Source organism: Kluyveromyces marxianus, chromosome 1 (genome assembly GCF_001417885.1).
Source record: "Kluyveromyces marxianus DMKU3-1042 DNA, complete genome, chromosome 1".
Taxonomy (NCBI): domain Eukaryota; kingdom Fungi; phylum Ascomycota; class Saccharomycetes; order Saccharomycetales; family Saccharomycetaceae; genus Kluyveromyces; species Kluyveromyces marxianus.
In genome coordinates this window covers 202,260-229,046 of record NC_036025.1, presented here as the reverse complement: position 1 = coordinate 229,046, position 26,787 = coordinate 202,260, and the positions used below count along the sequence as shown (strand labels likewise).

Below are 26,787 nucleotides of genomic sequence, written 5' to 3'. Positions count from 1 at the left end.
TCTCCCAACTAAAAGTTCATTAATTTGATTTCATTGCTTTCAGTTTCTTAGCCCAGGCATATCTGATAGATTTTACCAAACCAGCTGACACAACCCCCTTGGCTGTTTGTATCGTCGAACCTCTGCTGATTCTTTCAGTTAATTGTTCCGTAGCATTATCTAAAGTGAAATTTTGAGGTAGGTACGTTGAATTGTTCAACATAACATCGTTGTAAATAGGCTTATAATATAACTTGAAGTTTTCCAAATTCTTTTCGACTATATTGTCAATCTTCTTAGGATTTTCGCCACCTAGTTTGTATCTGATATCACCCAAATAACTCAACGATGTGATCTCTTTGTAAAATTCAAATTCTGAAAAGGGTTCTCCTTTGTATTTCTTAGTTAGTTGGTGCTTCGCGATTGTAGCTGCAGCCTTTAAGTTTAGCTGGTTCCAATATTGGACCCTAAGATCATTCTTTAGTACCTTAACGGGTTTTTGTAACCGTCCTGCAAGATAGAAAGAGTCCCAAGTTGCTAAATCTCTCAATAATCTTTCAATGGATACGACACCATATTTTACATCATGTCCATTGATGTTTACGAATGGGTTGAAATAAACTCCAGCACCAACTTCCTGAAATCTTGAAACGAATTCGGAACCAAAGTAACGAAGTGAAGAATAGTGATGTGGGTTTTGTCTCATATTCAAAGAATGGAAATGATCCGGGTGAGTTACGCCAAATATCATATCTATTTGAGGCTTCTCATCAGATTTGGAATACCCAGCCTGTCTAAATACACCACTCCCGTATCCGAAAGCATATCTGATTGGAGATTTAAAATGACCCAGAATGGAGCGTAATTCGTTCTCTAACGACTGTTCAATCGCTATCATTTGATTCGAACCATAGTTTGGAGGGAGTCTGTTGATTTTGTATAAATAGTTTGTGAATTTGGATGCTCGTTCATCCGTCTTTCTCAACCCTTTCTCGAGCAAATATAGGTCATCGTCTTTGTTCTTTAGTTCACATTCTCCGCCATCATTCGCTGAGCCAATGGTCCTGGACCTAAACTTATGTTGACTTGGGTGTATTACTTCCTGTGAGGCAATTCGAGATTGCTTCAGTACCCCGTTATTACCAGACTGAAAACGAACCAACTCATTGACCGATTTATTAGCAGGAATATGTCTTACGCTTCTAACCACCTTAGTTCTTAGCATTGCAGGTTACAGATTGGATATTTCCACTCTCAAAGAATACTATTGGAATTAACTATAAAGCTTAAGAGGTGTTCGGTAAGGGAATTTCCTCTTCTTGCCTCTTTTCTCCGTTGTTCTCATCTAATTTCTTGTCGGAACTTCGTTCCTCAACATTATTCCATATTATAAATGATATAAAGATGTGGAGAAAAAAAAAATGATACTGGCAATATCACGTGATCTGAAGGTTGAAAAGTCCATGAAATTGTTATCTAAAGAGTATGTCTTGAGAAAAGGAACGAAATGCATGTTGTATTTACTATATTATGAGTATATTCCTTGACTTAGCAATTGGAAATGATCGTAAAGTCTCGTGTATATACTACCCAGGGATTTTCCTATCAAGAAGTTTTCGACAAAGTCATCACATTCTTCATCGGATAACTCAAGATGGAAACGTTGGCGAAGTTGTGCACTTGTTTGGTCACCTGCTTGGAAGCATGGCTGTAATGAATCCTTCTGCATTATTTCACACAAAGATACGATGTGTTCCGCATATTTCCGAAGGGCCTTAAATGCTGCTTTGCAGAGTTCCACGAACTTCTTGTATGTTTCACTATCTGCTCCACCCATCAATTCCACGTATTCGTAGGTTAGCTTGAAAGGCGCTGCCTCAAAGCCCACTGAGCCTGGTGAGTTGGAGAGCATAAAGCCAAAATCAATATGCACAACATGACCTTCGTTATCAATCATAATGTTACCGTTGTGTCTATCCTTGATTTGTAGTAAGTAACATATAATAGAGTATGCGGCTAAACTACAGGCAAAGTTATCTTGGGCATGTTTAAACTTAAATCCATTCTTGTCACCATAAACTCTTGAAAAGTGATCCGAAAGACTTGCTATATCTCCTTTCTCATCTAAGACGCCTTCTTCGATCATATGGGTAGTCAACGATTTTTTGATACTGTGTACGGACATTGCATTTGTAATCGTCTCCACTAATCCTGTTGTAGAACTGGTGATTAGAATCTTCATTTTTTTCACCCAAACACCTACCTTTTCTTTGGCCCATATGGTTGCCATCGCTTGAATTAACTGGCAAGCAAACGCTTCTTGTCTTAGGTCATCCCCCGATTTAGAAATAACAGAGCATAAATCCCAATTTGGTAAATGTCCAAATTGACTCGACTTTCTTATCTTTTCTTTCTTGGTGTTCCAATCTTCACCCAAGTAAGAAGTGGAAGATTTATCGTTTGAGCTCGTTAGACCACCAGTCTTGAAATCATTCTCTAGTTTCCGCTCACCAGCCATACCATGAATTGATTCAAGATCGCGATATCCAAATTTGTCTTGCATTTCTTGCATTGAAGCAATAATCTTAGCCCTAATTTGGTTCGCACTGTCTGAGAGCTGTTGAGGTGACTGATCTAACTGCGCGAGCATCATAGCCGAAACACGCATCTGAGTGGCGAGATCGTCTGGAGAATCTCTATGGAGTCTAATGTCAGTTAGTTTTTCGGTCGCTTCCTCTAAATTTGATACAAAATCAAGATCTGAAGTTCTTTCATGAGAATCCTGAGGTATTACAGGTACCACCTTAGCATTCTTGATCATTAATTCGTGTCTGTAGGTTTCAGCTTCAGTTTGATTCGTTAATTTGACCATTGAAACATCAGCTAAATCCATCTCTTGATTACTTGAGCTCAACGGGGCATAGGTCGGTGAGTCCACTTTGTATGGTACATTATTCTGTTTGGTGTAACTCAAATCGAAGATATAGTTATTACGAGGATTTTTGTTTAGTATATGAATATTTTCAGGCGTTGTGGGATCAAAATCAAAGCTGTCTCTGAGGAACTCAATAAATAATAGGTATGGGACCTTTTCTGCCGAATTGAGGACCTGAGCTTCATTTGCTGATATCTTTACTAGCTTGTGAAGTTTCCCATTCTTACTGGGTGGTAACAACTCTGGAATATCAACTTCCGCAGGTAAGTCACGATTCAATATGGATAATTCCGCTCTCAAAGCACTTAGTCTCGCTTCCGGTGGAACTTGTACTAAACGTTGGGAGATAGATTCTAATGCAATTGCAAATTGTGTGCAACAGTAAAAATAGTTTACTTTCAAAAGTTTGATTTTCTTAGTTGTGGATAACTGTGAAACATCGATTACTTGTCCTCTCTTTTCACTTGATTCTGCTGAATTTGTTTGTGATTCTCTTATAGCATCCATAGAATTCTTGCCCTTCAGCTCTGGCATTGAAGCAGAGGAAGCGGATCTTGCGCGTAAGTCGGGCATAGAGTTTGTATAGTCATCAGTCTCTGCTTCCTTGTTTTTATATATAGCATGAATGTAAGAAGTGTCTCTTCTCTTTGGCAGTTTAATTGAGTTTGAAATATGCTCTTCAAATAATTTATCACCAACATCGTCCACCATATCAAAACTCAAAGTAGATACTGAATTCTTTCTCTTCTTCTTGAAAGTATAATCTTCTTTTGTTTTTGAAGCGTCTACAATATCTACATCAACGTTTGTGGCAGAATCCGAAGATGCTTTACGTGCAGATGAAGAATTAGCCATGGTGTTTTTCATCGTTAAGTTCTTGGTCATATTTTTTATCGCATGTTTCGCCAACTTGAAAACATAGCTCTTTTGTCTTTTACCTTGGGATTTGATTAAAGGCTTCGTCTGTTCTACCAACTGTGGGAAGGCAAATCCGGCAGCTATCGTTGAACATAGTACTAATGCTGGTGCGATATTTTCGTTAATTTTCTCATTATCATTCTTTCTTGTGGTGTTGAACAGTATGAACTGTAAGTGGTTAAGCACTCTTCTTGCTACTTGAAAGCTGTATGATGTGGGATCATGTGCTAAATCGCCGAGTAACGCCTGTAATTGCCAAAATGAGATAAGTGCAAAATGTGGATTCTCGGAACTTAACCGAAGGATGATCTCTTCTAGTGCTAATGATTCTGTTTCTACCGTCAAAAGAATCTGTACTAACTGTGGGATATAAAATTGTAGTTCTTTATGGGGGAAAGTTAAAAGCTTCTCACAAAGGTAAAAATGTATCCCAATATTATCTGCATGTTTGGTCAAATATTCAATGTTATTGTATAGTGTAAAGTTGGAAGAGTTTATGTACTTCAACAAAATATCTGAATTCCTGTCATCTGACGACTGCATCGTGTTGCCTGTACCTTGATCTGATGACATCTCTGACTTGATGAATCACTAGGAACAAAAACACTGAAAGGGTGGTTTCGTTGTTCAGCAACTTAACAAGCCACAACAAAGGTTATTGTGAAAGCTTCGCAAATGCAAGCAGTTGAACCAGAGTTTGATTCCAAAATGTTCAAGCCCTTCTACTTATCAATTCCCTGATTAAAAAATAACTATTTAGTACTCGTTAACACTTTGAGTGTTTATGTTTATGTAAAGTGGCAAGTTCATATTTCAATCAAGCAGTGCAAAATATCAACAAACGTTAAAAGTGATAATTTTAATTATAACCGCCATTCTTCAAATAAAACCGATTTATGCGCTTCTCAGGAGATACATATGTTGTTGTTAATAGTTTCTGTTATGGATTGGAAACCAAGGTATTTAGGGGTACTGATCTCCGATCAATGTTACTTGCACCTTAGGGAAAGAATTGATCTTTTTCGCTGGGTATTGTGCATTGATATCTCAAAAAAAAGAGATGAAAATCCATTTAAGTTCGGAAAATATTAAATAATCCTTTGCTAAATTGACGAATGAAAACCCATATACAGAGCATAAAGTATATCTTCGTTGATAACTTTATACAGTATAAATATGCAAATAATATTATCCATTAATCTATCGAATCCGTAAAAAGAGTCTCTCTCTATATATGATCTATACATACATATTTTGTCCATAACTTGAGACAAATGCAAAAAAACAAAGGATGATGATCTTCTCCTTTGTTGTTCTGATATTATGAAATAAATGTCTATGATAGCACAGCCCAGAATTTTTCCCACAGATTCTTAGGCTCATCATCTTCCCAGATGATTGCATCGATTTCTCTTCTATCGGAATCTATGTCAATGTCTTCAAGCTTAGTGAAAAATCTGCATCTGTAATAGAGCTGACAGCCTATGAATAGTACTACAAGCAAAATCAAAGAAATGTAAGAGGTGAAGAAAGATTTTGTACTGAACCTTGGCGCGAAAGCGGTGTAACCTTGGATAAACACGATTAAAGCAACGAAAAAGGTGGCATAGTACGCACCATATGGCATCAATTTAGCCTTGAATGGTAAGCTATCACGAGATATACCACGGCTCTTCAAACATTGCATGAATCTGATATGAGCAAGGGAAATAAAGAACCACGCACATAGACCAGCCAAAGTTGAAATATTGATTAACCAGTTGAAGGCAGTATTTGCATTATCGTCCGTAGCAAGGAAAGCCAATAGACCCAACAACGCTGTGCAAATCACACCTAGGTAAGGGACACCTTGCTTAGTGACATACGAGAATTGCTTTGGTGCGTTTCCAGTCAAGGCAAGAGAATACAGAACTCTTGATCCCACGTACACATTAGAGTTTGCTGCTGAAATAATAGTAACCAAAACAATAGCGTTAAAAATGTCAGGTAGTACCTTGGTCCCCGCAGTTTTGATAGAAATAACAAATGGCGAAGATGCAATAACAGCGGTATCACTTTGTAATTGCGGGCTGTTGTATGGCACTAACAAACCAACAAAGAATAAGGATCCAATGTAGAAAATCAAAATTCTGAAAAAGACTTTGTTAATGGCCTTTGGAACAGTTTTTCTTGGATTCGAAGCTTCACCTGCGGTAATACCGACTAACTCTGTACCTTGGTAAGTGAAAGAGGCATTGATCAAGGAACCAACCCAACCCAAAAATCTGGCCTCGTTGATATCCTTTGCAATTTCACCAGTACCCCATGGACCAGGATTTCTCCAGTAACGGAAACCAATCGGCCCTTGGGAGGAACCACCACAGACTATAATCAATGCATATAGAAGGTATCCAATAATTGCAATGACTTTGACAGATGCCACCCAGAATTCAAACTCACCATACCATTTCACAGGGAAGAAATTTGCTAGTGTAATTAAAACCCAGAATATACCAATCCATGCTGCCAACGGTACCGCATCGGTCCAGTAGTTGATAATTTGTCCTAAAACAGATATTTCTACGGCATAAGTAATTGCCCAGTTGAACCAGTACATGTAACCGTTTGCAACACCAAATGCTGGGGAAAGAAATCTTTTAGAGAATACTGTTATCGAAGAGGTAACTGGAATAAACGTAGCCATTTCTCCTAGTGATTGTGTAACGAAATACACCACAGTACCCATGAAAATATAGGCAATCAAAGAACCAACAGGTCCTGAAAGAGAAAGAGGTGTAGCAATACCAACGAACAAACCTGTACCAATCGTACCACCAAGAGCAATCATCGAGACATGTCTTGGCTTCAATGCTCTTTTCACCTCCGTTTCATGGAAATCACCTTCGCCTTCATCTCTCTCCCCCTGGTCATATAGGTCATGAGGAACCTGAAGGTCTGATAGTTCTATACTATCCTGTCCAATTTTGGACCTTTTTGTTAGACTCCCAGAGTCCGATGTGAATACGTCTTTAATTGATTTTGTCATACTTGCTGGAGTTTTACCAGACATCTTATTACTGGGAAAGGCCATTCTCTAACCACAGAACCGGCTCTTTGATGAAAGTTATTCTGAACTATAGCAATTTTTAAAGCTTTATTTGCTATTCGTAGAAAGTAGATGCTGTTGAACAAGCTTGAAAGTAACCGCAGTTCTATTCCCGATAGTTGACCGTCTATATATAACTGATAGTGAGACACCCAATCGACACTTTTTTTGTGTTTAGTATCCTCTATGGAGTTGATTATGGGTGAGGAAAAACAATCTTGAATACCAGTGGTTTTATTTAATGCTCACGAAGTAAAATTCCTTTTCAAATGGTCATATGAGTAATAAAATCACACAGGAATATAGACAGTATATTGTGATGAAATATCGAAATATCTTTTGTCTTTACGCCTGAAAATGCCCAGGGTTCTTTTTTTTTTTATAAAAATTTCTCTTTTCCACGCCGTATTACGTAAAAATGGAAATGCGTCGCTTAGAAAAGAACGCAAAGATCCTGTTTAAATACTTGGCACACCTACCGGTGTTGCCATAAGGGCATCACATGGTTTTAATTCCTGTGGGAAGCCAAAAGCTCGGTAAAACAAGACTATAGAGTACATGGAGATCCGCCGGTGTGTTCCCCAGGAATCAAGAGTTGCCAATCATCTATTGTCATTCAAATATCTCTTGTGTGGTGTCTTAGGGCACTTTTTGGTTCGAACACAGTAAAAAAATAAAAATGCAATAACAAACGGCTAGGCATTTGCCGGTTCTCTCCCTGAACGCCCAACTGTAAACATGGTGATCCTGCCGTCAAAACGGCCCGAAACATTCATTCACGTTTCTTTTTAAGTATATGCTTTTAAAAAAAGAAATATCGGGCCACATACAATCACGTGACCAAATATTAGTACTTTTTCAGGAAAGAAAGAGCCCATTAAGTTTCTTTTTGAAAGCTATGATCTGAGGAGAAAAGGGTTTAATGAATTATTTCTTTTTAGCAAACATTTCTTTTTACAGCTCATCGCAGTGCAATGAAAGGCAAATTAATTTTTCCGCATATGCATTGGCATAGAATGTACTACATATTATTTGTGAAGGAGTTATATGAACTACTGGTACTACTGCATGCATTCGAGCAGCGTATTCATCTCTTCGGCGTCACTTGAGCCGCTTGCCTGTTTTCCTACGAAGGGCAAAACAATTGGCATGAAGAAGCCCAAACGGCATTGTTTTTAGGATGTAATATATATATGTGTTTCTTTTTGGTGAGTTAATAGGTCTCTCCGGAGCATGAACTGTGCTCTTTGGGCAATACGGAGAACAAGTACACACCTTTTAAGTACGAAAGGCGACTTAACTGTCATACGGGGTGCTTTTGAGATTCAAAAGAATAAGGAAAGGCAATTTAATTTTTTTTTTTCCAGAAATGTGTCACATTTTTCTCCTAAGAGCAGGTGATAGCATAGTACGTTGAAAATTGTTAAAATTTGCGAAAGGGCGCTTCTACATTTCGACGGAAGTTTCAATATACTTCCCAGTTTTGAAGAATAAGTTCTTTAAGTTCAAGAACTGGCGAAATAAACACTTTAATGGTAAAGGTTTAAGGCGTTCAAAGTCCTTAGTGGTTTTGAGTCAATTTGTTAGCGTTCCAATCATGGATGATTCCCATGACGAAGTATCCATCGCTTCGCAGTTTTACTCTGCATTGCAATCTTACGTTATCGATGATTAACTATTTGCATGTTTTGGTGAATCATAATTGATACTCACCGCTTTTTATCACAGTACAATAAAATTTTCCCTTAGTGTGATTATTGGCGGAGTTTTAAACTTGAACTCAGTTTCAGATTCCAATAGATCTAAGTAGTATGTATTATCTACCAATTATATGGCCGATTGTATCCAGCTAATTCAATTTGCATATCATTTATCTCTTCTTCATATAACCGAATACCTCTATAAGCTCGCCACAGTATGGGCTCTCAATGTAACGGCATCGGGCATATGTAACCAGATATAGGAAGAAGTGTAACTAAAACTCGAATGATTCATGTGGCTGTTCTCTCGGCGCTATTATTATTCTTACAGAAGGCGTCCACTATTTTATTGAAGCGTCTGCCGCACACTGATAAGCACTTTTCTCCTGCATGACATTGTTGTGCTTTTTCTTTTCTTTCTTCATTTTCCGTATGGAACTTCTATTTTTTTATGGCATATAAATAAGCTATAGAAATAAACCCCAATGATGCCACTAAGATTTGGGCTCCCGATTTAGTCTAACTAGTTTAACTTTTTCAGTTATTATCAACCTGATTAGTATTGTCATCCTATAAAGCAAAACACCAACTTAAGAAGTGTCTAAGTGGAATACTACTTATATCAGTTTTACCTTTCTTTATTGCTCATAATATTGTCATCATTTTTCTATTCGGGAATTGATAGTTTGTACCAGGCAATTAAAAAAAAAGAAAAACCAACGTACTTTTAAGAACTGTTAGCGTTTCTCTTTCTACAGTTACAATTCCACTCGCAATAGTAAGAAAGGAAGTACTTAAATCACAAGCTTAACACAATTGATTTATCTATCATAATTACACCCTCTGGATTACGGTTATAGAGTAATTTACAGAGTCGCATAACAACAATACATCATGACAACTGTTGCTCAGCAAATTGAATTGGAAGAGCTAGAAGCTCTTCATTCAAGTCTTTCACAAGCAAACACCAGAAGTCATGTTAACATAACACACTCGAAAAGTGCTGATACAATTGGTTATTCCAAAGAGAACAATATAGCGTTGGATACCATTGATGATGACTCGTCACATATCTTAGACCCAGAATCTGCAGTGGGAAACGCCGAAGTGAAAAGAGCTTTAAAGCCTAGACATATTTCGATGATCGCTCTTGGAGGGACAATTGGTACCGGTCTTTTCGTTAGTATTGCAGGTCCTTTATGGAATGCTGGCCCTGTCGGTTCGTTAATCTCTTTCATGTTTATTGGTACCCTAGCATATTCTGTGACGCAATCGCTTGGTGAAATGGCTACTTTCATTCCTGTCACATCATCATTCACAGTTTTCTCACAGAGATTTCTATCTCCAGCCATTGGTGCTGCCAACGGTTACATGTATTGGTTCTCCTGGGCCATCACTTTTGCATTAGAATTATCCATTGTTGGTCAAATCATCCAGTATTGGACACACGCGGTACCGCTAGAAGCCTGGATTGCTATTTTCTGGGTCATCTTGGTGACTTTCAATATGTTCCCTGTGAAATGGTATGGTGAGTTTGAATTCTGGGTGGCATCTATTAAAGTTCTTGCCATTATTGGATTTTTAATTTATTCACTGTGCATGGTTTGTGGTGCAGGCAAGGGTGGTGCAATTGGATTCCGTTATTGGAGGAATCCTGGCCCATGGGGTAACGGTATGATTTCCAAGGATTTGAATGAAAAGAGATTCTTAGGATGGGTTTCCTCACTAATTAGCGCAGCATTTACTTATCAAGGTACAGAGTTAGTCGGTATCACTGCAGGTGAGTCCAAAAATCCAAGAAAGGCTGTGCCAAGAGCAATCAACAAAGTCTTTTTCAGAATTTTGATCTTCTACATTGGATCTTTATTCTTTATTGGTTTGTTAGTGCCATACAACGATCCAAAACTAGATTCAAGCTCTGGTGGTTCTTACGTCGCCCAATCACCATTTATGATTGCAATTCTAAACTGTAAGACTCCGGTTCTTCCTGATATCTTCAATGCGGTCATTCTAACCACAATCATTTCTGCAGGTAATTCTAACATTTACGTTGGTTCCAGAATTATGTTTGGTTTATCAAAAAATAACTTGGCGCCAAAATTTTTCTCAAAGACTACTAAACAAGGTGTTCCATTTGTGGCCGTTATATTTACTGCCATGTTCGGGTTCCTAGCATACTTGAATGTGTCCAATAACGCACAAACTGTGTTCAATTGGTTGTTGAATATCACCGCAATTGCTGGTTTCTTTGCATGGTTATTAATTTCCATTTCCCATATTAGATTTATGCAAGCACTAAAGTACCGTGGAATTTCTCGTGATGACCTCCCATTCAAGGCCAAGTTCATGCCTTTCGGCGCCTATTACGGAGCATTTTTCATTGGGTTGATCATCATAATCCAAGGCTTTACCGCTTTCGCGCCATCCTTTGATGTATCGAGTTTCTTCGCCGCGTATATCAGTGTCTTCCTCTTTATTGCAGTGTGGGTTGTTTTCCAGTGCATCTACAGAGGTAAACTTTACCGTTCGTTGGACGAAGTAGACATTGACACAGACAGAAGAGACATCGATGCCATTATTTGGGAAGATGACGAACCTAAAAACCTGTGGGAAAAGTTCTGGGCTGTTGCAGCTTAGACGAACTTTTCTCATATATCTCCCTCATCCTTACTTTCACTTCATAATTTCTTGTTCGAGAACTTTGCTAAGACTTTCAAGGTGTCTTGTCTGTGTTGAGAGTTCCTTCAATTTTTGATGTACTATACTATATTATTTAATCCTTCACATACTTTCCATTAATTTTCACTTTAATAAACTATTTGATATTCCACTCTGATTTTGTATCTAAACAATGAATCCCACCTTGTATGGCTTGTTTTATGCTTCTATTTGTTCCAGCACTAATTACCATATCGTAATGTTCTATTCATTGTTTCTATATTGTTTCTCTTATGTTTCTGAGATCCAGTTGATTTCCACCCAGTAATATGAGGGAAAACAAAAACAAGAAAACCCAGCGAGCGCATAAATTGAATATTGGTTGAACAACGAACGGAAAATCTTGCCAGGACCGGGTAACAATAATATTTTTTCTGCACTGCAGGTGTTACTACTACTACCCACGCAAATACATCAGGACAAATACGGTACTGGAATGCTGAACAAATTATTATTTATAGAAATGCTGGGTTGAATGTTCGTCAAGAGTAGATATGATTAGTGTGCGTTCAAAAGTTCTCTTGTGATCATATAACCATTGGCTAATTACCAAGGGCTAATAAGCTAATGTATAAGACCTATTTATCGAGTAGTCAGTACATTTCTGTAAAAAAAAAAAAAATGGCCAGAACGGGCGGAGGTTTGAAGATCCTCGCTCGCGTCTTAGAAAATCTTAACCAAATATATCTCAAGTGAATGAATGGCAACGGTTTCCCGCACAGGTACAGACACCAATTTCCTCTTGAGATTTTCAGTTTCTTATAGAAGTTAAGGCGGTATCTTAAGACTACTGAATTGCCATATATATGAACTTGTATTGGAATTCCTACGAATATGTCATGGTATACAACTAAGACTCTGTGCAGGTTTTCCTTCAGAGAGTTCCCCACTATTCTCACTTGAATTACACATATATATGTAGACAACTATTCATAAACGCATGAAAGTCAGCACTATAAAGGCTTCGCATTGGAGTTGGTGATACACACTACCTAGCAAATTAAGATTTCATGCTCTTTCGATAGCGTTTATATGCGTTCAAAACAAAACTAAAAAACAGCCTGTATTTCCGAACGTTTTGTTTGTTTGTATATTTTGTTATTCGGTACTCATACTGCATATGATATAATTCTGTATGGTTTCGAGAGAAAAACTAAATTCAGCATATTTGAAAGTTTAAGAAAGGATTAAAACAAAAAGTGGAATATATAGCAGTTTACAGTTACGTTTCTTTGGTTTTTACATTGAATTATACACATATATAGAATTGCACAGTCTAGCACAGACAGTGAATACGGCATTAGGGTTAACGTGACTGTGGGTTAAATTTGGTAGAAGAAGCTTTGCTGGATCTTTCAGGCGTTGTTTTGGTATTTATCAGTTTAAGGCGATTTAATTAAAGGATCCATTTACCACTCTTTGGTGGGGGCTTATTTTACTATATTTTACGCCTTTGTACAGAAACTTCAACCAATCATCAGTTGGCCCACATATATTGCCGTTATCATAATATTTGCAGAGGACTCGAGTCATTTTTATCTCGAGCTTTTTCTGGGATAATAGAAGAGGGACTAGTGTAATTTACTTTTGGGCGGCGCGCCATGCAGAGGTCACACACGTCTCGAGGGGCAAATGGGAGCGAGCAAACGCTGCCCCGTACCGCAAGTACGTCTCAAAGCAGTGGGATATTTTCTAATCTCAAGAAGCTTGCCACTGGAGGGAATCATGGCAGTAATCCACAGGCAAACCAGAGCCGGAAGGAACTTATATCTTCTCCAAAGAGGGTTTTCACTACAGCTTCGTTAGAAGCAGCAACGCCTATCAGTAGTAATAAACCACTCAATAAGAATAATACACTGAACACTCATAATATCTCGCATTACACAATGGAGCCCGAGACCCATTCGCGTTCTCATAGTGCTTCGTTGTTAACCTCACCAACCAAGTATTCATACTCGCGTAGATCCAGTCAATTAACAAGATCTTCAACAAATCGCTCAATGCTGTCTTCGTCTGCAGCTTCTGTAAGTTCAAACTCGACCACTGTATTGAATAAATTCCTAACCAATGATGGTACATTGAAATTAGAAAGACCGGAGAATGTCGAAGAGATAGACGGCTTATTCATGGACCTGCTAATAAAGAGAAATGTTTTCGATACAGTTTCACCTCAGGACCAGAAGGACATGCTCAACTACCCAATTGAAAAGAAATGGTTGATGGTAAAACAAGATCTTCAGTCGGAGTTCAAACGTCTCAAGAACACCAAACCTAGATATTCAAATAACGAAAATTCCCACACCGTTAAACGTAATGGAAGTGCAACAAAACTCAATACGCAATATGAGCATATGCTACAAACCAATAATTCAGAGACTTCTCTAAACTCGCCGTCTCACTCACCACCTGAATACTATGTTCGCCAGATTATTAGTAAGAAGATCAAGAATAAGGAATTAAACGATTTATGGGTTTCTTTGAGAACGGAACCTCTTGACTGGGTTATATCTTTCTTAGATGCTCAGGGTCAGATTGCTATTGCGAACTTAATAATTACAAGTATGCACCAAGATACAACGGATAACATGAATGCAGTACATGATCTTCAATTTCTTGAAAGAGAAACTTCGCTTTTCAAATGCTTGAGGGTCTTACTCAATATCAGAGAATGTCTAGAAGAAGCGGTGAAGTCGACTCTCATCACTAATGCCCTTGTCGAAGGTTTGTTATCTACGAGAATTTCTACTCGTAGACTAGCTACTGAAACTTTGATCTATTTGGTTGCAAAAGATGAGGACCTAAAGACCAGAACTATGGGTTTGGATACATTCCCACTAGTAATGGAGTCTCTTAATCATGAAATGCCTATAACTCAAAACATCCACATTAAAGCCAAAATTGCAAGTGAACAATCTGCTGGTTTTAAGCCACAACTTTATCAAGTTTCTAAAATACTCCAACAATGGTTTTATGTGCTTGAACACACATTGGATGGTAGGGGGAAAATGGGCTCATTAGTAGGTGCATCAGAAGAATATAAAAATACCAATGGTGAAAATTCAATCTTTGAATACCTAGTGGAATCCATTGTATTAATTAACCAATTATGCTTGAGAAGTGAGGACGTCAAAAAGAGACACATGATGAGAACTCAATTGAAAACACTAGGGTTGAATAGAATTCTTCAAAAAATGCAGCTTCTTGATTACCCCCCACTAACTACTGTTCTTCTACAATTTGAAGATGCAGCAATCGATGATTATAATATATTATTAGAAAGTCAAAAGTCCACTGAAAATGTGAACATGGACGATCCTGTATCTATTTTACAGAGACTCTCCTCATCTTTGAAAGGCACTGAAGCAGAATCATATTTATTATCTGTCCTGCAGAACTTGTTCCTCTCGAGCAATAAACTGACAAGAGAAGGAGATGACCCATCTAAATGTGTTCAACAGTTAAAACTAATAGATTCCCTAATATCTAATGTGGCAATTACTACTATAGACTCAGAGTCAAATTTCAACGTTGCCATTCAAAGATTATATGATGCAATGCAGACTGATGAAATTGCAAGAAGAGCGATTTTGGAATCTCGAGAACTTACCAAGAAACTAGAAGAGGTAAAAGCTGAAAGAGATTATTTGAATGAAAAGATTTCCAAGGCCGAGAATGGTCTTGTTGGTCAATTACAAGAAGAACTGGCCGAGAGGGATCTAATTTTAAGTAAAACTCAAAGAGTAACCGAACAATTACAGTCAGAATTGGAGGAGTTAAAGAAGAAACATTTGTTGGAAAAGCATGAACATGAACTGGAACTTCGTAAAATGCTGACAATGGTGAACTCAAAGAATGCCGATTATTCAGATTCCAATAATAAACCAAAGAGTGATCCTAAACCTTTAAACCCTGAAAGAAAGACTGCAATTCAAAACGTCTTACAAAAGAGTCTGCAAAAAACTGAACAGGACCTACTCAACGAATCTCGTAGACTAGGTACAGCTGTTGGCTCTAAGAGCAGACTGAAATTACTAAGATCCAAGATGGAAGACATTGAAAATGAAGCCAGAGAACTTGAAATGACGAACTTCGCTGAGTTCAAACCAAAACAAACTGTAAAGGACAAGCAAAAGATTAAAGCAGAACAGAAATCAAAGTTAGCTGAGTTAAGGAAGAAATTGGCATTGATACAAAACGAAAGTAATGATATAACCAAATTCAATATTGAACAAAGGGTCAACGAACTATTCAAGGATAAAAAATTGGCAGCATTGGATAGATTGAAAGACCTAGAGCAAAAATACAATGGCTTCCATATAGACTTTTCAGAAGATCCGGAACTTAAGGAGCTATTGAATGATAATTCAGAAACTGCGTCCTTGGATCCAAAGATTGCACAACAGAAGCTAGAAGAAATGAACACAATCATCTCCGAACTTAATGCTTTAAAGAAAGAGATGGAGAATAAGGTTAAAAGTAACTCTACTGAGCTATCAGAGGCCTCATCAAACTCCAGCACTTCATCTTCATCCTCCTCTTCATCTGCTGAAGACTTATTACAATCGGGTGACTCTCAAAACTCCGACGTTGTGTCTAATGGCTCATCATTCCTAGAATCATTAACTCAAAAGTATGGGACTGGTCACCAACCTGCTAACTCGATATCGACAAACAATATCGGCAGGGAGACCAGATACCCTGGTAGTGGCTATCATAGAAAATCATTCTTCGATAGATTAAAACACACAAGTGTCAACCCGGCAAGCAGCACTGATAACCCTCCTCTATTCTTGAGCGAGTTAAAATCAAAGATCAAGGTAGCAGAGGAAATTCCAAACTCAACTGCTAATTCAGCTGATAGAAGCTCTGAGAAATCGCCAGGTAATGACACGGAATTGAATTCGAAGCCATCTTCTGAACCTGTTGACAATGAGGATATTCCTAATGGACTCCAAACACCTGTTTCTCAGACAATAATCGAACCTTCTAGCTTGAGCAAAGATGCTCCTTCTCCTCCTCCTTTACCAGCATTCTTGGGTGGTAAAACTTCAAGTACGCCAAGTATTGCACCCACTGCTGTCGTACCTCCTCCTCCTCCTCCTCCTCCGCCTCCACCACCTATGCCACCGTCTCTCTCCTCGCCATTATCAGTAAGTGCTGGAAGCGGTGGAGCTCCTCCACCCCCACCTCCACCTCCACCTCCTTTCCCATCCGCAACAACTCCAAAATCTACTACCATTGAAAGCCCACTGCTTCCACAGTCGCCATCTCTATTTGAAAGGTATCCACGTCCAAAGAAGAAGCTAAAACAATTACACTGGGAAAAAATTGATAATACTGGTGACTCAATTTGGAAAAACGCCCAAGCAGAGAAAGTAGCAGATGATTTGTATGAAAGAGGTGTTCTAAGTCAGTTAGAAAAAGCTTTCGCAGCCCGTGAGGTGAAGTCCTTGAAAGGTAAATCGAAAGATTCCGATGAAAAGATCACGTTTTTGTCAAGAGATGTTTCTCAACAGTTCGGTATCAATCTTCATATGTACTCTAACATTTCTGTTAAGGACGTTGTTGCAAAAGTGCTTAAATGTGATAGAGAGTTCCTATCAACTCCAAGTGTTATCGAATTTTTGTCTAAACCTACTATTATAGAGGTCACTAACAATTTGGCTAGAAATTTCACGCCTTATAGTACGGACTGGGAAGGTATAACATCTGTGGAAGAGGCTAGACCTCCGGAGAAAGATCCAACCGAACTTCAGCGCGCGGATCAAATATACTTAGAATTAATGTTCAATTTACAATCATACTGGGGCTCTCGTATGAGAGCACTAACTATGATAACTACCTATGAAAAAGACTATTCGGATTTAGTCACCAAACTAAGAAGCATTGACAAAGCGGTCCAAGCCATTCAAGCATCGAATAGTTTAAGACATGTTTTTGATGTTATTTTAGCAGTGGGTAATTACATGAATGACTCATCCAAACAAGCGCAAGGTTTCAAGTTGAGTACGTTGCAAAGGTTATCGTTTATAAAGGATGAAAAGAATAGTATGACTTTCCTAAACTATGTGGAAAAGATTATAAGAGATAATTATCCAGAATACAGTCACTTTGTCGAAGAACTTGAACCAATATTCAATGTTACTAAAATATCCATCGAACAGCTTGTAGCTGATTGTAGAGAGTTCTCCCAGTCTATTAAGAACGTTGAACGGTCAATAGAAATCGGAAACTTAAGCGACCCCTCAAAGTTCCATCCATGGGATAGAGTTTTGAATAAGGTAGTACCGGTATTACCTGAAGCGAGGAAGAAAGCTGACTTGTTGAATGATGAGGTGAAACTGAGCTTGTTGGAATTCGAAAATTTGATGAAGAAGTTCGGAGAAGATGCAAACGACAAATTTTCCAAGAATTCTTTCTTCCAAAAGTTTGCTGACTTTATAACCGACTTTAAGAAGGCTAAAACGTTCAACCTGAAAATCGAGGAAGAGGAGCGGGCTTACGAAAGAAGAAAAAAGCTGATAGAAGATCAGCAGCGAAAACAACAGGAATCAGCACAAGGAGACTCTTCAGATGGCACGAACTCGTTTAATGCGGCTAACAACGATGACCGAGATGTCATGGATAAGTTGTTAAACAAATTAAAGAATGCAGGTCCCGCCAAAGGTGATCCATCTAGCGCTCGTAAAAGAGCGCTGGCTAGAAAACGTCTGATGGAAGGAAAAGGTGGATCTTCTGTGTTAGATAATATCACAGCGGACCCCACCGTTGAAAGTGTTATAGAAGAAAACGCGCCTTTCACTACTTCTCCTGTCGCAAGAAAGTTCAGTCAAAGTCCTAACATAGAACCCGCCTCAAATTCTAAACAGGATCCTGCCGACAGGGCTAGAAACCTGTTATTGGAGCTAAGAGGGACCGATGATAAAATTGACAGCTCTACAAATATACCAAAAGCAAAAGACAGACTAAGGGACTGGAAAAATAGAGACAAGGAAAAGGACAAGAATAAAGACGTTACTTCTGATTCGGATTCAGCCCCTACAAGACTGCAATTTCATGAAAGTGCTGACACTCTTTCCGATCCTGAACCGGCACAATCAACTACTGGACCTGCTGCAACACAAACGTCTAGTTCTTCCGAAGAAGAATTTACAGACGCTCAGACAGATGACGCATTGTAATGGAATATATAGTAGTAGTATTAATAAGTATATGTTATAGCCTACGTATGCAATAATGACTTTCAAGAAACTCACCAAACCGGGTAACTTTTTCGGAATATGTGTTTTTGGTTAGAAGAATGTTCCATGAAAAGAAGCATACAGTTCACACCAAACAACTGGCGGTATTGATTATGCATTAGCAAGAGCATTAAAAACTAGTGAGACTTACGTGGCAATTAAGGACATTAAACTTTTGTAATAATGTCTGAACAGGAGGAGTCAAAACGTATCTCGCTGCAAGTGACTTCATTATCAACACAACTCATTGAAAGTATTGATAAACAATCACAACTAGAAGAACAATTGGTGACGGCGAAGAAGACTATAGCTAGCCAACAACATGCTATTGATTCTTACAATGAGTTAAAGCAAAATTATGAAACTTTAAAGCAAGAGTATGAGAAAGATCGAGAGAAGTTCAGGAAACAAGAAGTTATTTGTGCTGATGCTGAGAAAAAGGTTTCATCTTTAAATCAAGAGATTGAGGATTTAACAGCATCCTTATTCGACGAGGCAAACAATATGGTAGCTGATGCAAGAAAGGAAAAGAACTCAGTGGAAATACTTAACGCTAAGCTCAAGGAACAATTGAAAGAGAAGGATTTGTTACTGGATACCTTATCTATGCAGCTGAAAAACCTTAAAAACGTGCTTTACAAATTGGAGAACGACCACTCCTCTAAAAACGTTTCAATATCAGATTCTGCGATGTCTTCAAGTACATCGATCGAGAGGTCGACCACAAATCAAACTTCCACATATGAGAATTTGCAGGCTGCGCCATCAGGACTCCTATTCTCTCCCCTCATCCAAGCTCTAAGATACGATGTTCCTTTATACACAGAATACTTAAAGTTCCTAGCTGTTTTACCGGAGTGTGAGACGATCCACCAGACCTCTTCAGACTCTAAGCTAATAAAAAGACTTGTGAACTATGAAATATTGCCAGTGTTGAGGTTGGATAATGCATCTGGGATTGGTTGGTTGACCAAGAGAAACTTAATGAATTTGATGATGGAAGGTTTAGTTTCTATTGAACCAATCAGCGGTGTAAATGAAACTTATCGCTCAGGATATGCTTCTCCAACCGTTACAGATACACCAAATTCAGAATCTAATGAATCACACCTGTTTAGTCGCCCTCTGAATTCCCCACCAGTGGCTATGCTAGATCCATGTGCATTTTGTGGGGAGAATAGAAATGATATTCTAGAACATGGTAGGCTTTATGTCTTCAAGACATATCAAAAACAAGAGGATGGAAAAACGGAAGTGCAAAACCAATTACCAGTTTGCCACTACTGTTTAATAAAGCTAAGACAAGTATGTGAAATATTTGCATTTTTAAGGTCATTAAAATCTGGTGCCTGGAACTTAGAGAAGGTTACTTTAGCTTCTATCAAGGATGGCAATTTGACCAACTACTTTGAAGTTTTAAAGACATCTAAATCAAAGTCAAAATCTAAAAGGTTAAGCATATTCCAAGGTTTCAAGTCATCCCAAACTAGTACACCGGTAACAGAAAATTTACATCAATTCGCAGATAAAAATGGGTTACCAACTACGAACATTCAAAGATCTTGGGCACGTCTTTCACAGCTTCGGGCATCTTTACATTGGTCTCATATCGGTGTATGGTCTCTAGATGAAGCATACGCTGCGGATATTACTCCTGCTTCGGAGGCCAACAAGATTAAGGACGGGGAAGAACATGGATTGGGTATAACCTCCGAACAAATACCTATTCCGTTAACTCCAGAGGGGGACGAAACATTTGACTTTGAAGCTGCAAATTCTTCAACCAAATCAACTGGCGCCGTATCGGCCAACAACTCTTCCGATATACAAGAAGATACAACAGAAATTATAGAAAAGGAAGTTCAAGAAATTTCAGATGTGGAGAGCTCTTCGGTTTTTAAAGAATCTCAAGGTGAAAAGGTAAAGGGAGAACTTGAATTAACTGATGTATCAGCACATGGTGATAAAACAGAGTCACATCAGCAAACAGAGGAGCAAAAATTGAACTCAGCACCAGACGTGACTCCAGTACCAGAAGACCTTAGCGACATAAAGGAGTCAGTTGATCAGTCCCCTGAAACACGCGATTCATCTGAGGAACCAAATGAAGTACTGGATGCGTATGGCAGCCCGTCTGTAAAAACCTCACGTAGTACAGATTCAGTTCGAGAGAACAATCCGAAAAATAAATCCTCACCATCTTCAGATGATATTTCTGAAGATGAAGATCATTTCAATGATGCTAAAGAGGAAGTAGACTGATCTAAACATATTATCAATACGTAGCTCTCCTTCTCGTGGTATATTGCACCTTGCATATTTTGTAACTATCATAATCATCATCATAAAGTTTTATTATTCTTTTGAGAAATCTTTCACGTGACTATATACGGTATAAATGCTTCTTATCAGTGTAATGAATTATAAATAAATAATAACCTTATTTACGTGTTTAGAGTTTGAATACATCATTTACCTCCCAGAAAATATAAAGAGATACTAGGAAAACGAGTTCTCAGAAGTGCGCTTATTTAATATAGATGACCTCAATTGCTGATAACTTTTATAGCAAGCTATCACGTAATGAAGAAGAATCTATTCATCCTGATGAAGCCTTTCAATTGGAATTAACGTCCTTTGACGATGCCACGAAAAAAGCCAGTCTTGGCAATGAAGATCAATCATTCGATATAGGTCAAGAGGATCCGCTAACAGAGGATATATATCTCTCAAATGAAGCCAAGTCGAATAGATATATGGCTTTTATGAATATGGCAAATAGTATTTTAGGATCTGGGGTCATTGGGCAGCCTTTTGCCATGAAAAATTGCGGAATCATAGGAGGGTTAATAGCTACACTGTTCATGTCATATTTAGTTGATTGGACAATTCGTCTGATTATAGTAAATTTAAAACTAACAGGAAGGACTACTTATCAATCATCTGTTGAAGCAGCGATGGGTAAATGGGGAGGAGTTGTAATACTAATAACAAATGGATTATTTGCATTTGGAGGATGTATAGGCTTTTGCATTATTATCGGCGATTCAATTCCTCATGTACTAGCTGCCTTTTTCCCTTCTCACGCTCACATATTTCATCGTAATATTATTATTACTTTGGTAACTGTATTTATATCATACCCATTGTCTCTCAACAGAGACATATCAAAATTGTCAAAAACTTCCATGATAGCACTTATCGGATTAGTTGTTATTGTTATTATCATTGTTATTAAGGCGCCTTTAACCAGTAGTGAATATAAAGGATCATTCCAAATACATCACTATTTTATTACTCCAAGAATATTCCAAGGAATATCCGTTATATCATTTGCGTTGGTGTGCCATCATAACTCCAGTTTTATTTTCTTTTCCTTGAGAAACCCATCATTAAAGCGCTTCAATCAATTGACTCATGTGAGTCTCATACTTTCTTGTGCTATTTGCTTGACTACTGCATATTCTGGCTTCTTGAATTTCAAGGACAAGACGCAAGGCAATATACTGAACAATTTTCCTGCCGATGATAACGTTATAAATTTTGCAAGACTTCTCTTGGGCCTGAACATGCTAACAACTTTTCCATTAGAAATATTTGTCTTAAGAGATGTGGTGAGAGACATAATGTATTATTCGAATGAAAGAACAGAACCCAAAAAACTTTCACTTAAGATGCATGTTATAATAACATCTTTTCTCGTATTTACAATAATGTGCATTGCTCTACTAACTTCGAACCTTGGTGCTCTTTTAGAGATCATTGGCGCAACTACAGCCTCATTAATGGCATATATTCTCCCTCCATTGACCAATATTGTTATTACTGGAAAATCTAAATCGTTAAAGGAAAAACTCCCTTATTTTGGTTGCATTGCATTTGGTTTTATCATTATGTTTGTCAGCACATCCCAGACTATAATGGAAGCATTTTCATGACTACTCATGTACGAGTACATAAACATATACACATTGATATGAATTAAACTAGACGTTATCGAAAGACAATTGAGCACGTGATCTTTTACGAACAGGAATGTCATCCTCATCATTTTCCGATTCAGAATTGTACTCATCAGAGCTCAAATCATTCGAATCAATAATTTGTTGTGTTTCTACATCATTTTGTTGCTCTTCTGACAGTGAGGTATGTTCTTTTAACCCTTCATGCATTCCATTAACATTCATGCTTAGAGAATTGTCGAAAAGATCTGAAAAATCACTTCTTACCACTCCATCATTTTCAAGCCTCTCTTGGCAAAATTGTGTAAATCTTTCATATTGTTCCGATGATAGCGCACCTTTATTTTTATCTAGTAGTTGTCTTAGGTATTTTTCATTTTCAAAAAAGATAGTACTAAACCGTGGGTCATCATCATCAGAGTCATAAATATATTCTTTGCTGACAATAGTAGATTTTGTCGAAGGTATATCCCTAGAATCATCACTTAACGATTCAGAATGACTACTTCTCCTTCTCTTTTTCGAACCGACTTTCTTTATAGTAGATTTTGATTTAGCTTTTCCCTTTGTTAATTCTCGTCCAGCAATTCTTCTCTCCATAGTTTCAAGCTCTTGGAAATAATCATCATTTTCTACCTCAGATCCATAGTTGTCATAATGGTCATCACTACTTTGTGCATAAGATAAATAGTAGCTTGCAGGTTTGCCCGACGAAGATTCGAAAGGCAATGACTTATATTTTTTGATGGTATCAATAGATTCATGGATTTCGTTGATATCATTAGTTCTGCTGAAATAGCATTCATCATTGTTTTCATCTGGAATTGCAAATCCAGTAATTATCAAAAGTCTTCTAAAGTCAGCTTGCTGATGCAACGCTCTTTTGATTTCATTATGGTCAACATTATAAGTAATTTTTTGTGGTTGGTCAGTCAATGCGGAATCGGATGATTGTTGTTTCAGCCGTTCTAATATAGATAACAGATTCGATAACAAAGAGTCGACAAGTTCTTCATAACCATCATCGATGAGACTAGATACTAATATTCCAATATGCATATCTTTCAAAACCTTATCTGGAATTGCATCCTCATCTTCTATATTCACAAATACACTTGGGACCACAATATCATATTTAGCAGTAGTTGGTTTCATAGTTCCGTTTTTCATGTAATAGGCTATCTGTGAATCATGTATCATAGGGAAAAGAATGCTAACATATAATGATGGCATTTTCATCAATTTTTTCCTAAACCGGTGTAAAAAATACTCAATGAACCTGCTGAATTGATGGCGAATATCAGATGCTAACGGTAAACCTTGTGGTCCTAAAATCTCCTTGCATAGTATCAGGAAGTCGATTCTATATAGTAATATCTCTTCTTTAGCGTCAACAAAAACTCTTTGCAAGAACTTTAGTATTCGACTTAGTACAGGAACCTCAATTTCTTTGAAAGATTGCAAATATTTGATGTACATTGAAAGTGTAGCTTCGTTTAAGTATCCCCGAAAAACTCTGTCAAAGTTAATAGTCACCTTTTTGAATTGTTCTTCTAGCAATTCAAAAGCTTCTTCATAATCAATATCATGTTCTTTTGCAAATTTCTCTATTGTCAAATGCTTGAGATTCACCTTTCTTTTACGCTTTGATTCTACTGCTAGGGACGATTTTTCGTTAAATCTATCAAATGTCTTCAAAACAACATGCGTCATATTAATGCATGACTTGATATATTGCGAGGAATGACTTGAGGCAGATTTTGGAAGGGCGCTTAGAAGTTGCAGCATGTTCTCTCCCAGTAATTTTCCGATGACTGCGTAAATATCATTTTGCCACGAATCATCTAAAGAGAGAAGGAAATTTAGATATTCGGTAAATAGTAACATTCCAGCATGAATTACAGGCCAGTTTTTGTGATCATAACTTTCTCTCATATATTTCATGAACATGATATAACATTCGTCCAATAATACACCAGCGACATAATCAGGGCTAGTGTCTTTTTCAAATAAACACCTTATGCGTTGAAACTTAATGAACCATGATATAAAAAGCATGTACTCAATTTTATGCAACGACAGTTGGTCTTGAATTTCACTGGTAAAATGGTCTGTAACTTTTCGCAGTAATAAATTGAAACTGGAATCGACAAAGTTTGACAAGAATTCTTTAAGTTTTTGAAGATTTTCAATGGTTATATGTGCTGTACTTCCTTCAGTATTTAAGAAAGTACTGCTCAATCCTTCGATAACATCAAGTCTCATTCTTATACTCTTATTCCACTTTTTTCTTGAATCTATTTCTTGTAATGCGGCATCATCATTCATATTGACTGAATTACTTGCTACAGTCAAACGCGTGTTTTGTGGCGTTCTGATAGAGAGTAAGCCTCCAAATCTTGAATGTCGAGAAGAAGTGTTTTTAATGACGTTGATTTTTTTCTCATGTTCTTTGGCTAAAAGTTCTGAGAGCTGCTTACCTGAGTTAGAAAGATTCGATTCTGAAATCTCATGGTTTACATTCACATCATATTTTTTTTTTGAACTTTTGAATAACCTCTCTGGATTAATATCCTTAGTCATAAAAAACATGAGTTCGAGTAGAGGTAAGTTCACGAACTCCTCATCAACACTTTCGGTTAAGGAGCTGGAAATCGTGAGAAGAAATCCAAACACTTTGTTTTTATCAAATGCATCTATGACACTGTTTATTGAGATATCATCTTGTCTGATATTCGTAGGTAACATCTCCTCTGCAGTTAGTGGCTTTTTAAGTCTTTTTACACTAGATATGGTAACCTCCCCTGGCTCAATAGCCACAATATTCTTAATGAAATGCAGAACCATTCTAATTAAAGAGTCATCTCTAGATGTTCTATCAAGTCTATCTCTTTGCATAACATTCAATGCCAATCTTATTGCTGCCTTGAGTACCTTACCGTTTTCTGTGCTTAATATCGCATGTTTGTATAAAAGTTGATGTTTTTTAAGTTCATAGTAATAGTTGACCTGGTTATAAGAGGATTGATCTGTGATAATTAAAGGCCACGTCATCAACACCATGAGTTGTAGACATCCTAGTGCTATTCTATCGTAGTACGCCTTATTTGGGAAAAACACAGATATGTCCTCACCAGTTTTTTTGCTTTTTCTAGCAGCCGAACTACTCTTAGTTTCCCAATCTAGCATAATTGGTATTAAATCGTTTTGTAGTATCTTGAACTCTGCAGTTGCCATTTCTACATCCCATTTCTTTTGTTTGTCGTCGACTAACTTGAACCATCTTATCAAATCCTTGATACATGCCAAGCAATCATCACCAATTTTATAAGGAGGATTCGCCGAGTCTGATGAGTGATCTGGACCACCAATGGCTGTTGCAAGCATACCAATCCTTGCTTTGATAATAGTATATGATACATCTTCGTATGTTTTTTGATCTAGTATATTTGGGCCATCTTCTGTTGCAAGATTTGAACTTGGTTCCTCCGTCATGGCTGTAACTCTTCTAATATACGGAGTTACTTAATTCCTCAATCCCCCAATCCGTTATAATCCTATTTTCTTTGATGTATGTTTGTTGTTGCGACTACAATCATTATTATGCTTTCTTTAATTATAAATGAATAGTTGAGATGAGCTCTTCTAGTTTGCGACGCGTAAACGGAACTCTCTTTTTTTTGGACTTTTTGGCATCTGCAAATTGAAAAACCAAAAGATGGAAAAAAAAAAAAAATCGAAAATAGCCATATAAAAACCCAGAAGTCACATGATCACATAAATATATCGGACTTCCTAAATTCAACTGCCCAACTGCACCGGTCCAGTTTCAAGAAAGCTAAAAGGAAAGAGCGTAAATCATAATACGGGATGTGCAGTTTGGAATCTATGAATAGAAATACCCCCCTAGCTGCAACACTTACACATTTTCCGAATATAAGATAGACATTACATCACTCGGATACTTCAAACAAATATATAACACCGCAAGAAGACTCGCATTTAAAAAGTTCCAGATGATTGGAAATATCCACACACATCAAAAAAACCCATTCTCTCCATCAATCTTGATTCACAATAATAAGAAACCCACGGCCCTATTAGAAAATTACTTATTTGTTTGTATTTCTTTTTGTCGTTTCTTCAACATTATATTTGATCTTTAACTAGATCCTATTCTATAAACAGTGATCCTGCGAGACACACAACAGTATAGCCTCAACAGACTAGACTATTGCATTCCTTGATT

At 37.5% G+C, this 26,787-nt stretch overlaps 8 protein-coding genes across 8 annotated transcripts; 4 read left to right on the top strand and 4 right to left on the bottom strand.

Annotated features, from left to right (window-relative positions):
- Nucleotides 1–19: 19 nt before the first annotated feature.
- TAM41 (putative phosphatidate cytidylyltransferase) lies at nucleotides 20–1,204 on the bottom strand (the record flags this gene model as incomplete). The annotated part of the gene is made up of 1 exon (XM_022817874.1): nucleotides 20–1,204. The coding sequence occupies one exon, from the start codon at nucleotides 1,202–1,204 to the stop codon at nucleotides 20–22; it is 1,185 nt and encodes a 394-aa protein (XP_022673646.1).
- A 303-nt stretch (nucleotides 1,205–1,507) lies between these two features.
- PIK1 (1-phosphatidylinositol 4-kinase) lies at nucleotides 1,508–4,405 on the bottom strand (the record flags this gene model as incomplete). The annotated part of the gene is made up of 1 exon (XM_022817863.1): nucleotides 1,508–4,405. The coding sequence occupies one exon, from the start codon at nucleotides 4,403–4,405 to the stop codon at nucleotides 1,508–1,510; it is 2,898 nt and encodes a 965-aa protein (XP_022673645.1).
- A 763-nt stretch (nucleotides 4,406–5,168) lies between these two features.
- On the bottom strand, nucleotides 5,169–6,902 carry LYP1 (lysine permease; the record flags this gene model as incomplete). Its single annotated transcript, XM_022817852.1, has 1 exon — nucleotides 5,169–6,902. One exon carries the CDS (start codon nucleotides 6,900–6,902, stop codon nucleotides 5,169–5,171), a length of 1,734 nt encoding a protein of 577 aa, XP_022673644.1.
- Nucleotides 6,903–9,511: 2,609 nt separating this feature from the next.
- CAN1 (amino acid permease) lies at nucleotides 9,512–11,254 on the top strand (the record flags this gene model as incomplete). The annotated part of the gene is made up of 1 exon (XM_022817841.1): nucleotides 9,512–11,254. One exon carries the CDS (start codon nucleotides 9,512–9,514, stop codon nucleotides 11,252–11,254), a length of 1,743 nt encoding a protein of 580 aa, XP_022673643.1.
- Nucleotides 11,255–12,936: 1,682 nt separating this feature from the next.
- On the top strand, nucleotides 12,937–18,516 carry BNI1 (formin BNI1; the record flags this gene model as incomplete). Its single annotated transcript, XM_022817830.1, has 1 exon — nucleotides 12,937–18,516. The coding sequence occupies one exon, from the start codon at nucleotides 12,937–12,939 to the stop codon at nucleotides 18,514–18,516; it is 5,580 nt and encodes a 1,859-aa protein (XP_022673642.1).
- Nucleotides 18,517–18,759: 243 nt separating this feature from the next.
- SEC2 (guanine nucleotide exchange factor SEC2) lies at nucleotides 18,760–20,838 on the top strand (the record flags this gene model as incomplete). The annotated part of the gene is made up of 1 exon (XM_022817819.1): nucleotides 18,760–20,838. The coding sequence occupies one exon, from the start codon at nucleotides 18,760–18,762 to the stop codon at nucleotides 20,836–20,838; it is 2,079 nt and encodes a 692-aa protein (XP_022673641.1).
- A 278-nt stretch (nucleotides 20,839–21,116) lies between these two features.
- AVT2 (Avt2p) lies at nucleotides 21,117–22,514 on the top strand (the record flags this gene model as incomplete). Its single annotated transcript, XM_022817808.1, has 1 exon — nucleotides 21,117–22,514. One exon carries the CDS (start codon nucleotides 21,117–21,119, stop codon nucleotides 22,512–22,514), a length of 1,398 nt encoding a protein of 465 aa, XP_022673640.1.
- A 48-nt stretch (nucleotides 22,515–22,562) lies between these two features.
- TOF1 (Tof1p) lies at nucleotides 22,563–26,033 on the bottom strand (the record flags this gene model as incomplete). The annotated part of the gene is made up of 1 exon (XM_022822736.1): nucleotides 22,563–26,033. The coding sequence occupies one exon, from the start codon at nucleotides 26,031–26,033 to the stop codon at nucleotides 22,563–22,565; it is 3,471 nt and encodes a 1,156-aa protein (XP_022673639.1).
- Nucleotides 26,034–26,787: the final 754 nt, after the last annotated feature.